At 38.1% G+C, this 12,769-nt stretch overlaps 1 protein-coding gene across 1 annotated transcript in view; it reads right to left on the reverse strand.

Annotated features, from left to right (window-relative positions):
- Positions 1–12,769, reverse strand: part of UVSSA (UV stimulated scaffold protein A) — a 53,582-nt gene that overhangs the window by 39,053 nt on the left and 1,760 nt on the right. The window contains exons 3-6 of the mRNA XM_027699894.1: positions 10,929–11,049; positions 9,362–9,778; positions 8,099–8,208; positions 7,360–7,488 (exon numbers count right to left, since the gene is read on the reverse strand). Of these exons, the coding sequence (XP_027555695.1) occupies positions 7,360–7,488; positions 8,099–8,208; positions 9,362–9,778; positions 10,929–11,049 (777 nt within the window). The remainder of the gene's footprint in view (positions 1–7,359; positions 7,489–8,098; positions 8,209–9,361; positions 9,779–10,928; positions 11,050–12,769) is intronic.

Raw genomic sequence — 12,769 nt, forward strand, 5'->3', positions numbered from 1 at the left:
TGGATGAAATAATTTTAACAAAGTATTACCCACGCCTTGAGAACCAGACTTGGTTTCTTTTTAACTCATGGATAACTGTGAGTAAGGAAACTCTGTAAAGTTCTATTCAGTTTTTCATTCATCTTAACACAAAAGGAAAGGTTTGCAGGTTCAAAGACTGTGGTGTGATGAAGACAGCAAAGCTACAAGCCAAGTGACACGAAATCATGTTTAGAGTCCATGCTCAGACAGGAATGTACCCAGAGCAGAGCTCCCAAGGTGTTTTCCCTTCCTACAAGCAGTAGGAAAGGCCTCATTCTGTCAACAGAGAAGAAAGCAGCGGTGGGGCAGCCAATGCCAAGGTTACAAGTGCTACCCTGAACAGCCACTACACATGAGCTACCCCTCTCTTTTTCTTTCCAGACTCCCCATTTCCCAGCACACCACTCCAGATGGAATTGTTTAAAGCCACTGACTGTGAGGTCCAGGACTGGTTATACCCATTTCTGCACCAAAAGGTTGGTTTATGGTCTATTAACAACACGGTCAGCCAAAAATACCTCTTTCTTTACCATTCCCCAGAGAAGTCTCTACGTTTTCCAGAGCTTTTCAGCTAGTCCAAGTGATTTATGAACTGTACTCCTATGATGCCTGGAAATATTTTAAGCAACACTGAGTTATTTAACTTTTTTATGATTTAGAGGCCTATACATGATAAAAGCTAAATTTTAGAGCTGAGGAGAGGAAATATTCTCATTACTAGTCCTTTTCTTTATGAAATTTTAGAAAATGTGATTTTCATCTAAAATGTGCTATAACAAGATTCCCATTAGCCGTCATTCATGCAAAAAAAAAGTCCTACTGCATTTGATGGATTACCACCTATCACTTACACCAGAGCAAATTGTGCTGCCAAAACTTTGTATCCACCACCAATGCACACATGCCTCTGTCTCACGAGTCAGTCTGTGCACACACACACTGTAAAATCAGGACCTAAATTGCAGCTGACTTCAATGATAACATTTATGAATGAATCTGAACTGCACATTGGTTAAAAATTATTTCAGATGCTGTATTTTTAACAGGTAAACATACAGCTCAATAAAATAAGCCTAATTTATTACAGAAAAGTCAACAAATTATTCTATGCAGGGCATAAAACCTTACATAATATTCCTGACTGTGGATTTTAGATACAAAGATATTTTACATGTGGATATATTTACTTCAATATTACTGCATTTCAATTTAAATGTATGTGTTAACTTAGTACATGCTCCAAGCCTGAAAATTTTCTTCCTTTTCCGTTTTTATAAATACACATTTAGCAATGTACCTTCATGAACATCACAAATAAATTCAATGTACTGTTTCCCCTTGCAAGGTAGGATGGATAAAAAGCAGGAAGCAAATTTATATCCACTACCTGCAGAGTACACACTGCTCAGTATTCATAGATGAATCAAGGGAGATGACCCTTGGGCCTGAAAAACTTAAATACTTAACATAAGGGTTAACTTGATGATAGAGACATCCCACTTTATTTTACAGTCTATTAGAAGAGCTCCAAATTGCATTGTGCGACCTGCGAATCAGATGGGGATCAGAGGTCGTCACAGTGACAACCTTAAGAATTCATGGCTAGATCTGCATAACAAGATATTTTTAATAACTCCATAGCAGTGGCAGGCTGCACAGCCAGGGCAAAGCATAAAACACACCACAGCAGCAATTCAGCTCTGGAAAAGAAGAAAACCCAACCAAAGCCATCACCCGGCTGATCAGACACTTGAAGGAGCGAGCACCGTTCTGAGGGTGTAATTTTACAGTGTTTCGGTTTGTATCAGTCTTACATCCTAATAAGACTTGCAAAACTAGAAAGCCCTTTTAGCTGAAAGGTGGTTACAAAAGAGATGTTTCACAGAAATAATTATAACGTGACAATTAAAATGGGGAGGAGGGAAGAGGAAGCATAAATGTATGACTTATTTAATATTTTCTGTTTACTCTTACAGTTATGGTTGACGTGGCTTTTTTGATAAACATGAGTCAGGAAAAAAAAAACCAAACTAAAATGTTGCCGGTCCTACCAATTTCACAATACAAATGTTATTAGATTTTATTTATTCTGAACACATTACATGCTAACAATATATAGAATCTGATAAAGGACATCTTTAGGTGTAATGCTAATTATATTAAATATTCCTATATCTCTCTAAAGTTTTAGAAAACATACTAACAATCAGCATCAAGTTACTATTCAAATCTTAACATGAAATGCTTCCAGTTTTCAAAGGGCAACTTTGTTAAACTTTAAAAGCAGCACCTGATGAAAAGACTTCTCTACAAAGGGGTCTCTCTTGCTCTGTGGTATCAGTATGTTTTAGCAGATGTGGGTTCAGGCACTGTGAGGGATTACTAGGGACAATTACTCACCCTCCAGAAACAGCTTCTCTAACATGAAGAAAAGAGGAAAAAGCACAGGGATGTGAGTACAAGAAGCTGTTACAGAAAGCTGTCAGCTGAACTGGATTCTCTATGGCTGCAGAAAGAAGCAAAAAGAGAAAACAACGCAGCCTTTGCTTCTGAATTTTAGAAAATTCAAGTCCAGTTCTTTTTTTTCTAAAGGAGGCAATGACTTAACTAAAAGCCAGACTTGAGAAGAGCTGTTTATAAAGCTACAAAATGATTAGATAGAAATAACTTGTTAGCATTGCTCAAATGCCAAACTGCAGTGGAATATACGGAAAAAAAGGCAGCAATGGTCTCATAGCCAAGTAATTGGTAGAACTCTTGGTTTAATTTACAACATATTAAAATCTTAACCTTTTAATGTATTAAAATATTTTAAGACTAAATTATGAGCAGCAAATATTTAAATTGTAAATTTGTGGCCATTTTCTGACATTACTCTTTCAGAAAAAAATCTGAATTGTATTACAGTGAGGTTTGAGTATCAGATCAGGTTCTGGACAACACAAGGACAGGCTCCTCCAGATCTAATTATTAATGGCATTATTGAGTTCAACCAGATGTTTCACATGGATAAAATTAAGTACACGAATAAATCAAGATCCAAGCGCGCGCTCAGATTTGACAGAAGATAAGGAAAGGTGAAACAAAAAGTAATGAATACAGTTAATGAAAAACTATATATCCCTGGTTGTTAATGTAACTTGAAATTTAAAATTCAACACGTAACAGGCTTGTTAAATGACCACTCTGCTGACAGACAAACGAGCAGGATGTTTCTCACACATCTTTCCTACTGGATTCTGTCTGTCCAAGTTTTAGACACCCTGAGTACTAAACATTCCACAGCTTCCCAAAGTAATTACATAAGAGATAGCCATACTTTCAGAGTACAAAATACCACTAATGAGCTACATTTCTATCAACAATGTCAAGACTTCAAGTATTATCCTAATGGCTAATCCTTTATGGAAAGGATGTAAGTGAAAGGTAGTGTGCGTGACCTAAGACACAGTATATACTTGTCCTCTCACAGCTTTTAAAATTGCAGGATCATTTGCATCTTATCAGCTGCAAATCAGGCACTAAACAAGAAAAACAATTAAAATCTAGTATTTCAAGAAAAGGAGGAAGACATCAAAAACCAGAATGATTTTTAACTAGCAAAAATACTTTTAGAGAACAATTTAGCCGTAAGTAAGTTATTCCTACAAAATAATTAAGCCTCTGGAAACAGAAATATCTACACCAATCTCAGCCAATAATTACAGTTGTATTTGTATAATAACTCATCTAAATCGAGTCAAGAATTAACTTGAAAGGTCTCTGGTATATTGCTGTTGTATAAGTTTACCTGAAAACACAGACTGAGCTGATGACTGGCTTTGGATCAAGGTGGCACAGAGAAAAACGTGGAGCATGCAGTATGCACTCCCTCTACTGGGCACTGGAATTATCCCGAGCAGGCATTCAGAGAAAAATAGATATGTCCGAGCATCCAGGTACCGCGAAATAAAAGCCCTTCTACAGCTCCCGCCCTGTTCCCCCTGGATTCCGCTAAAACACACATTCACAGAAAAATGGATTTCAAAAATCTTGTTTATACTCCCAAAGTGCAACTTCTGTCAGAAACCTGATTCACCCAAGCAAGAATTTAACTACACTTGTGTAAGCACACAAAAACCCACTTGCCTTTGCCCAACACAGCCAGTCCGTCATTCTTTGTCCACCTCCCACCCATTTGAAACAGTAACAGCTCAGAAAAAATGTCTTGATGGCTTCTGATCTGCTGGGGGCACAGAAAAGGGGAAGAGGGAATCTCTGGGCAGCAGAAATGTATTAATAATTATAAAATCTGCTGCCAGGGACTTGTTTCTAGACAGTCAAAGAACAACCTTTGTTTTTCTTTTCCCTCTCCTGCCACTGCTCCTAAGAGGCAAGTGCAAAATGGTGCCACAGGCTACTGGTGCTGGCAGGGTCTCAGTGTCACATGGAAATGATGGCCCTCCCTGTAATTAAGGCTTTCTGATAGTTTGAGTTCTTCACTCTCACAGAAGAGAAAAGAAAGAGGTGGTTATAGCTCATGTCACCATAAACCATTTTAAGTCAAAGTGTCTCACTGTATCAAGTCCTGTGCTTTCCTTCAAGTGACTTTGTGGAAGTGAAGCTCCATAAACCTACAGAAAGTTCTGTACTTTGCAAAGCAGTGGGACTTTTCCATTTTTCAGGAGAGGTAAAAAAAACTTCCAGAGAAAATAATTTGTGCTAATTTTCTAACAGGTTTGTGATTGCCCACAAGTCCTGCCTTGGAGGCTAGTGCTCCATGATCTGGAAAATGAAACAAGAAACAATGGAAAGTATGGATGTAATAATCATGGCTAGGCTTCGCGAACGAAGATTTGGGATTTGGGGGATGTAATAATTAGGATTGCAAAAAGCACACACCTTGTGCACCAAAAAAAAAATATGATTCTTCTGTGAATGTAGGCGATTTCTTCCTCGCAGTATAATTTATATCCAGCTACACTAGTGGTATATTCATATTAAACTGCAGCATCAAGAGTTACTCCAGATATATACAATTATTTGCATTTCAGCCACAGGTGATGGTAAGGGACTTCAGGACCTTCTCTCTCTTAAGTGGCAATTTAAATCTCTGTGGGATTGATAGTTAGAGTTCACAGTAACAAATCTCCAGGTTCACTGTCTCTCACTAAACCCTTCACTTTATCAACTTTCTCAATCTCAGTTTGAGGATGGGAAAAGCCTTTACTCCCTCTGTTCCCAGACAGAACAGACACAAAGCACAGAAAAGAACAGATGAAAAGGGGGAAAATTAGTGACCACAGAAACACGGAGATTGAGCACAAAGAAGATGTAAAAAGTCTGAGGAGAATGGGCAAGCCTAAGTCCCCAAGTCCTGATAATTCTGTTTTGTATTTGCTATAAATGCTCCCCTTCATTTCTCATCTCCACACTGAGCAGGTGCAGCACTCACTGATTCCATGTGCCACCAATAACATCATAATGCCTCATGCTGTTGGGACAGGGTGGCTCAGAGCCAGGGCTCTGAAGGACAGACAGAACATCAGCACTTCTTCCCCGGGGTTTAAAGACACAGAAGGCAGTAAAACTTTGGCGTGGCAAGAGCTACAGCTCCAAGGACACAAGGACAGACAGAGCCACAATACATAACACAGGCAGCAGTGCTGCACTAAAGAAGAGCTGTGTGTAGTATTTCATATGCTGACATGTAAATATTTGACAGATGGGGATTTAATAACCATGGTCTAAGAGATTCTGTTTATTTTGTTCTATCAGACTCTCAATTTACCATGTTTTTACGTTTCAATAAAGTCTTCTGACACATGAATAAAATATAATTTATACAGTTTCCGTCTGCAGTACAAAGCTCTTTATGTTCAGGTTATAAATTTAAAATAACTCAGCACTAACACTAAATTTGGTTGTTTTCCACTGGAGAAAAACCCTAGGTATAATTATATACTGTTTTCAATGCTTAAGTTAACTCAATCTGCATAGCCTCATTTTGAAAGTATTCTTTGTGAGCACTGCTATTATTTTCCTTTTTTTTCCCTTTTAACAAGGGAATTTATTAGCTTTCAAACTAATAGAGATATTACTTACAAACATGCTATATAAACATACAGATAGCACTGATCACTCTCCAGAAGTGGTAACAATACCACTTCAAACACATCCACATGCACGTGCACACACACACACGAAAATCAAGGCTTGAATGTCCTTTATATCTTGTAAGAAATATAGCAACCAATATTCCATGCAGAGGTGCAGCAAATGAAGCCCTGTCAAGCAAATGGCAGGAATGACAGCAGATGTCTGGATTCCTTCATAGCTGGTTGCATAAAGGTAGCACACATATTTCACTGGAGGAAAAAAAAGCTCTGACAAGACAGTCTTTCAGTACTTTTCATTCAGAGTTGGCATTTTTGACTGGTGTGGCACATCAGTAGGTGTTAAGATGATGAACCAGATTAATCTTGATTAAGCTCCATTTGCACAACGAAAGCAAAGTCTGCAACACTCAGTCATGGCTAAATGAGGCTACCACAATGTAGTCCAAAGGATAATGTCCAGATTAGATTCTTACAATCCAGTAAATCCAAACCAGACTCTAGTCTGAACCCTGACCCAAACCACTTATTTTCATGTCAAGCTATACAGTAATTTCGTTTGATCACAGCCAACAGAAATGAGTATTATGCAGCTCTGCTTTTTAGTTACATAAACAAGCCATTAGATTCCTTTTTGGATCTCAATAACATATTTGATCTTCCAGCCTCTGTCTGTTCACAAGTTCTATCTATTTCACAAGAACTGTCATAGGTAGTTAATCTTTGTGAAACAGTTTAATGCTCTAAAGCTTATATAATAACCAATTCTCTTATGGTAACCTCAATCACATCACATGCTTACTAGAGAGAGTAAATGCTGCAAGGCAGAGAAACTTCTTTACTAAACTGACAGACCCTCATATAGTTTTGCAAGTTGAAAAAGAACATGAGTAGTACAGTGTTTACTGAGAAATATGCACAGAAGCAGCTGAGAACATAACACTGTTATACATGAAGGAACTAAGAGTAAATAAAATCTGCACTTAACCACTTCTCTATCCTAAACAACAAGAGGGATGCTTCAAATGGTTTTGTCTAATAACCAGGCCCATGGTGTATTATACAGGTGTTTACAGCAACTTCCCTGAGTGAAGCTACAACCAGCTAAATTAATGTACTTTTCAATAAAACTTCTGTTGAAAAGTTTGCCAGATTAGAGCTTAAGAGAAAAGAGCTTTTTTTGTATACAAGGTAAGTTTTACTAATGGTCCTCTCCAGTAAAACAGAATTTTAAGAAACTCACCACTTTTCTTTTTCTTGCTTTGAAGGAAATGTTCATTTCCTTGTATTTCTTCATAGCAGTCTCCAGTTTATTCTTGAGTTCAATGGCACATCTTAGCCGATCATCATTGACTCCTGCTCTGGTAAGTAACTGCAGAGGAAAAAAACAACATTCTTACTCATTTTTCTAGACATCTGAGCAAAACAAAATTTTTAGTTTTCCTTCATAATTAATGAAATGACATTGTCACAAATTCCTTCGTTTTACAAGTAATAACTAGTGATTCCAATTCTTTTCCTATACAGAATATAAAAACCAACAGCAACTAGTGAAAACAAAGAATGAACAGCTGTTACAAACATCTCCTGAGACAGTCCTTCTACAGGCCAAATTCCATGCAGGAGGCTCCAGGGCATACTGTTTATCTGGTAGAGAGGTGTCTGACAAAAACAAGCTGTGTTTTACTTTAACTCTTTGCAAAAAGCCCTATTTTACTGTATCTTAAAAAAAAAAAAACAGAACACAGACTATTGACTGTCGGTACCACACTCAAGGCTGAGAGCTATCAAACAAGTTACATAGCTCCTGCAGCCTCCTTTGGTCCACCCCTACTGAAAGAGAAATATTTTCTAGTTGCTCCTATGTTTCTTCAGCCTTATTTTCCTTTTGGCTCGCTCTCCCTCAAGACTTCTGCACCTCAGTCTTTGCTTTACCATCTTTTTACTGAAAAACAAAAAAAAAAGTTGTCTCTTTATCCCACCTGAATCCAGGACTGCACAGAAGGCCAGAACTTATTTCTGAGAAGTTTGTGAGCATCCATGACACTGTTTATGATGGCAGTGTTATCTTCATTCTCTTGCACTTTTATATCTGCTCAAAACAGGGGAAAAAAAGAGTCAGCACATGATGTTTATGTGTCTTCAGTGTAGGAGCTAAAGAAGGTACATGGAGGTAGACATTAATTTGTCTAAAATATTTGATCACTTCAGGGAAAGGTACAAACATCAGAATGCTTCTCTGTCAAGTATTAATTATTCTACCATTATCCACATATTCAAAAAATCCAGGGAAAAGATGAAGTTTTCAGTCCAGTGATGGCAGAAAGAGTTGTTAAACCATCACTACTAAGGAATCACCAAATAAACCACAAACAAGTTCAGCCTTACTATTTACATTACACCTTGTCCTAAGTTTAAAGGAGCTGGGCCTTATTTCTCCAGTTTCTGCATACTCAATATAAAATAATCCCTGCCCTGGTGGAAATGGGGACTTGATTGTCAAAGAAGCCAACTATGCCACTATCCAAGTAGAAATTATACTTTTCACATTAGTCATTCATAAATCCCACAGATTCATTTCCAATTCTGTTCTCAGCAAGAACAGAAGCAGATAACCCTCCTTACTGTCTGCACATGAAATTCCATTAGGATGGTATTTGTAGGATACTTTCAAAATACAAAACATCCTAATTTTTCTAGAGGTAATTCACATTAGCAAAGTTATATAAAGACAAGACTTCCTAGCAAAACTACATACTGCTTCTTGCAAGCTGTCAGTAGCAAGGAAAAAGAAAAGTTTAAGAAACACTCAACTGCAAGATTTTTAAAGTAGCAGCTTATAGCCCAGCTACAGAAAGAGGGGAGTAGTGAAGCATATGAGAAAGCAAATTACATATGGTAATCAGATTATTTTTTTTAAAACAGGAAACTCATCTTATTATTGGGACTATGAAATGCTGTAATGCACTTGCAACTACTGATACAAAATTTCAGTCCGAGAAGGTAATTAGTAAAATCTGTTACTCACACACAAGGATACCCAAAATTTCTCAGAGCAGTTACAAGATGAAGCAGAAATAGAAAAAGAACTCCAAAATAAATCAAAGTGGTATGTAGGAATCCCAAAGCAAAATGGTGTCAGCCTTTAAGTAATAGAAAAAACCCCAAGAGCACAACTACAAAGCACTTCACATAAAGTGTGAAAATAGCACTTCCAGCTATATGTCAAAAAATTTTCCAGGTACCTGAGGAGATTTCAAGGTCCAGAGTGTACTTGTGTGAAACAAGCCCATGGTTCCTAACAAAAGTCTGGTAATCATCATCAGCGAGAGCAGGGTCACTGGACTGAACTTCCGAGCGTGTGCCTCCATCCAACTCTTTCTGCTCAGGCTTCTCCTGTTTCTCATCTGACTCTTTGTTTCCCTCAGTTCTGACACACTGAGAAACAGGGAGAATGTCCTTGCTGCAGCACGGCTGTTCATCATCCATGTACCCAAAACAGGACTGGTCAACTTCCACACGGGAGGATGAGGGAGATGCAGACATTTGTTTGTTGGGTTCCAGTTCCGTGTCGTTCACAGCAAAGTTGAAAGGATCTGGCATCAGAAGCTGGAAACAGTTTTCCATCTCTGTCAGTGTATCAGCAATCTCTTGGGACATTTCTATCAAGACAATTGTTTTAGAATATTGTTAAATACTGTAAAATGTTAATGTCTCCAAAGCAGACACTGAGATACAAAACAAATATGACTGCCAAAGGGAATCTGTTTATCCAGTGATCAGTGATGATTTAGCCATACAGATCTCCCTCTGCTGCAGGAACTGTCCTTATAAAAGTGATAATACTTTTCTCAAGCAGGAAATCTAGAATTTCCTGAGCAAGAATCACGGTTCCGCCTTTCCCTATCCTCTCTAAAATTTCAGTATGTAAAGATGACACAAGTACTTCACAGAATTTGAAAGAAAACAAGGTTCAGTGAGGATATTCTTAGTGATGTTGGTGGGTATTCATTCTACAGCTGTAAATTTTATAGTTGCACATAGGTGTAGGCATGAATATATGTTCTTGCTCAAAGACATGCTACTGATAAAAATTACTTTAAGAAAGTTGAATATCTTTAAAATTCCACTCTCGTGCTTGAAAATATTTCCAGCATACAGAATAAATGCAGACACAGTTGGATGCATTACATATACTAAAGTAATTTAATTAAATAACCCTTTGTAACTGCAGCATAACATACTATCTGTGTTCTTCTCTGGGATTACAGAAATGAGTTTGCTATGCACATATCTCAGGGGCCCAGCCCCTAGTTAAACATATATTTTCCAGCTGCAGTATAATAATTTTCATAGGTATCCTGCACTATATCCAGGATTCCCGTGCCCATACTTCTGGAACCAATGATTGTATATATAATATAATTAATGTCATCAGCCCAGAAGGTGTTGGGAAGTCTGTGCCTAGTTAATGACACAGAAATCAAGCCACTAGCTCCAAAAAGTCCCGTGATATGCCTGCTTGGGGTTATGCATTCATACTTGACTGAATTACAGACCAGATTTTCACTTGATAACACTTTCTTTCTTTTCCATCTCTTCACATTACCTGAGCTCACAGGATGGTCACTTGTTTCCCTTGATATTCCTTAGGTGAGAGAGAGGGAGGGTCAAGCTCTAACAAATGCGCTCCAACCATCTATGGTCAGCTATTATTTGGATAGCTACTCTCTTGTTTTATGTAATCTTAAAAAAGGTTGCTTTAAAAACAAACCAAACCAAAAACCCACTAGAAGAACTGAAGTAACTGACCTTCCATTTCTTTTTCAGTTCTTTTGACCTTTTCTTTGTAAACGTTATCCAACCGTTTTTGCCTCTCCTCCTCCCTCCTCCTTTCAGCCACGGTTCTGGCGTGCACATCTTGAAAATCCACCTAAGGAGGAAATGAAGAAAAAAGTGTAACATCCCTCGTAAGAAATATATAGAAAATCCATTTCCTAAGATCCTTATCTGTGGTGAAAAATCCTCTAACATCAGCGATCAGCCAGAAGCTCAGCAGCATTTCCTTTTATCTTTTCTCCTCCTTGAATCAATAACTACAGCAATTCTGAAGAGAGCTTTTATTTCTACTAATAAGGGACTGCTGAGAATCAATGGCTTTCAGAAAGGAATCATAAGGTAGAAAAACAAAACAGATTTTCACCCCTGAAGTGCAGGAATAAATTAAGCTTTAGGAGACTTTTGTCACAGCACTGGAGACAAGGAGTTAGGGAGAGTGGGCAGGAAGAAACTATGCAGGGTAAATATTAAGGTTACATGAACACATTACACTAGATCACTATTAGTAAAAGAAATCCAGGAAAATTTGTAAGCAGCACAAGTATACATCTCACTTACTAAACTTTGCAAGCAAGGAAAGTAAAATACATTCAAATTCATTAAAAAAAGACCAAATTTGTGATTTTACAATTACGTTTGCTGGATTTCGGGATTGGGGGAAAAGCCAACATTCAGTCTCACTTTCTTATGAGTAGAACATAAACATAAATCTGAACAACTCAAAATGGTGTTTCTTAAAATATTTGCAGTGTGGGTTTTTGGTTTTGTTTTGTTTGTTTGTTTTTTCAAGTTTGGTCTTAGAAGGGCTTGAAAATGTATATTTTCAGTCCTGCTTTAAGGAAGGGAGTCTTGATTGTGTTACCACATAAGGAAACCCCTTTGAAGAAGAAAAATACAGCAATCCTCTGATTGCTACCACATAACTTTTATTCACTTCAACACAGATGACACAGAGTGCTAAGGAAGCCTGTACTTTGCTGCTGCTGAAGCCCACAGACTCTCTGGTGCAATGTTTACAGCACAAGCACTCGCTGAAGGTTTGTCATAATTGCCACTCTTAGATGATCCAGCATGTCCAGTAATGGCTCCCAGATACTGACATCCTACACCAAAGTTTTGGAGCCACATAAATGATTTTTATGTAATAGCTGTCACAGAAACTGGCATGGAGAGTCCCCATCAGTTTAGGAAGAGAGGCACACTCACCAAGCTCTTTATTTTTAGTGGGAAATGGGTGGGCTGAAGGATGGTAGGGAAAAGAACTAGTTTCACAGCCTACAGCAGCACATGGATCACCACTGAGCTTCCTTTGGTTTTGAGGATCTGATTCTTCTATCAAGCTTGCATAGCTCTCCACACAGAAGTAGGAGAGCATCTTCTGACTGTTTATAAAATGATTTTGGTGATAATTTAAAAAAAAAAAAAGCCAGCCAAACCCACAAACCACACACAGAGCTAACACTTCTCCTAAGTTGCCCTATACTACTGTGCCAAACCTGTAACACACAACAGCAGAGGTACTTCATACTACTAGGAAGTCAAAATGCCTCCTCAAACTTTTGGGTTGCTTTTCACACTTCCAAGTATTATGCTGGCAAAAGGCCAGTTGGTTCACATCAAGTCTTTAAGTACAAGAGTTACCAAACTACCTGAGATTGCTTCTATTGATATTAATGTTTCTAGAGGAATTCAAATTCAGCTGCTCTAGAAAACAGCACAGCAAACCTTGCTGGGGAGCTTATATCACAGGGGGAGGGATCCCTCAGTCCTAACTGAGCACAGGAGCACAGCCAGACCTGCCAGACTCCACAGAA

This window comes from Neopelma chrysocephalum, unplaced genomic scaffold (genome assembly GCF_003984885.1).
Source record: "Neopelma chrysocephalum unplaced genomic scaffold, ASM398488v2 Primary Assembly neopelma1_142, whole genome shotgun sequence".
Lineage (NCBI taxonomy): Eukaryota > Metazoa > Chordata > Aves > Passeriformes > Pipridae > Neopelma > Neopelma chrysocephalum.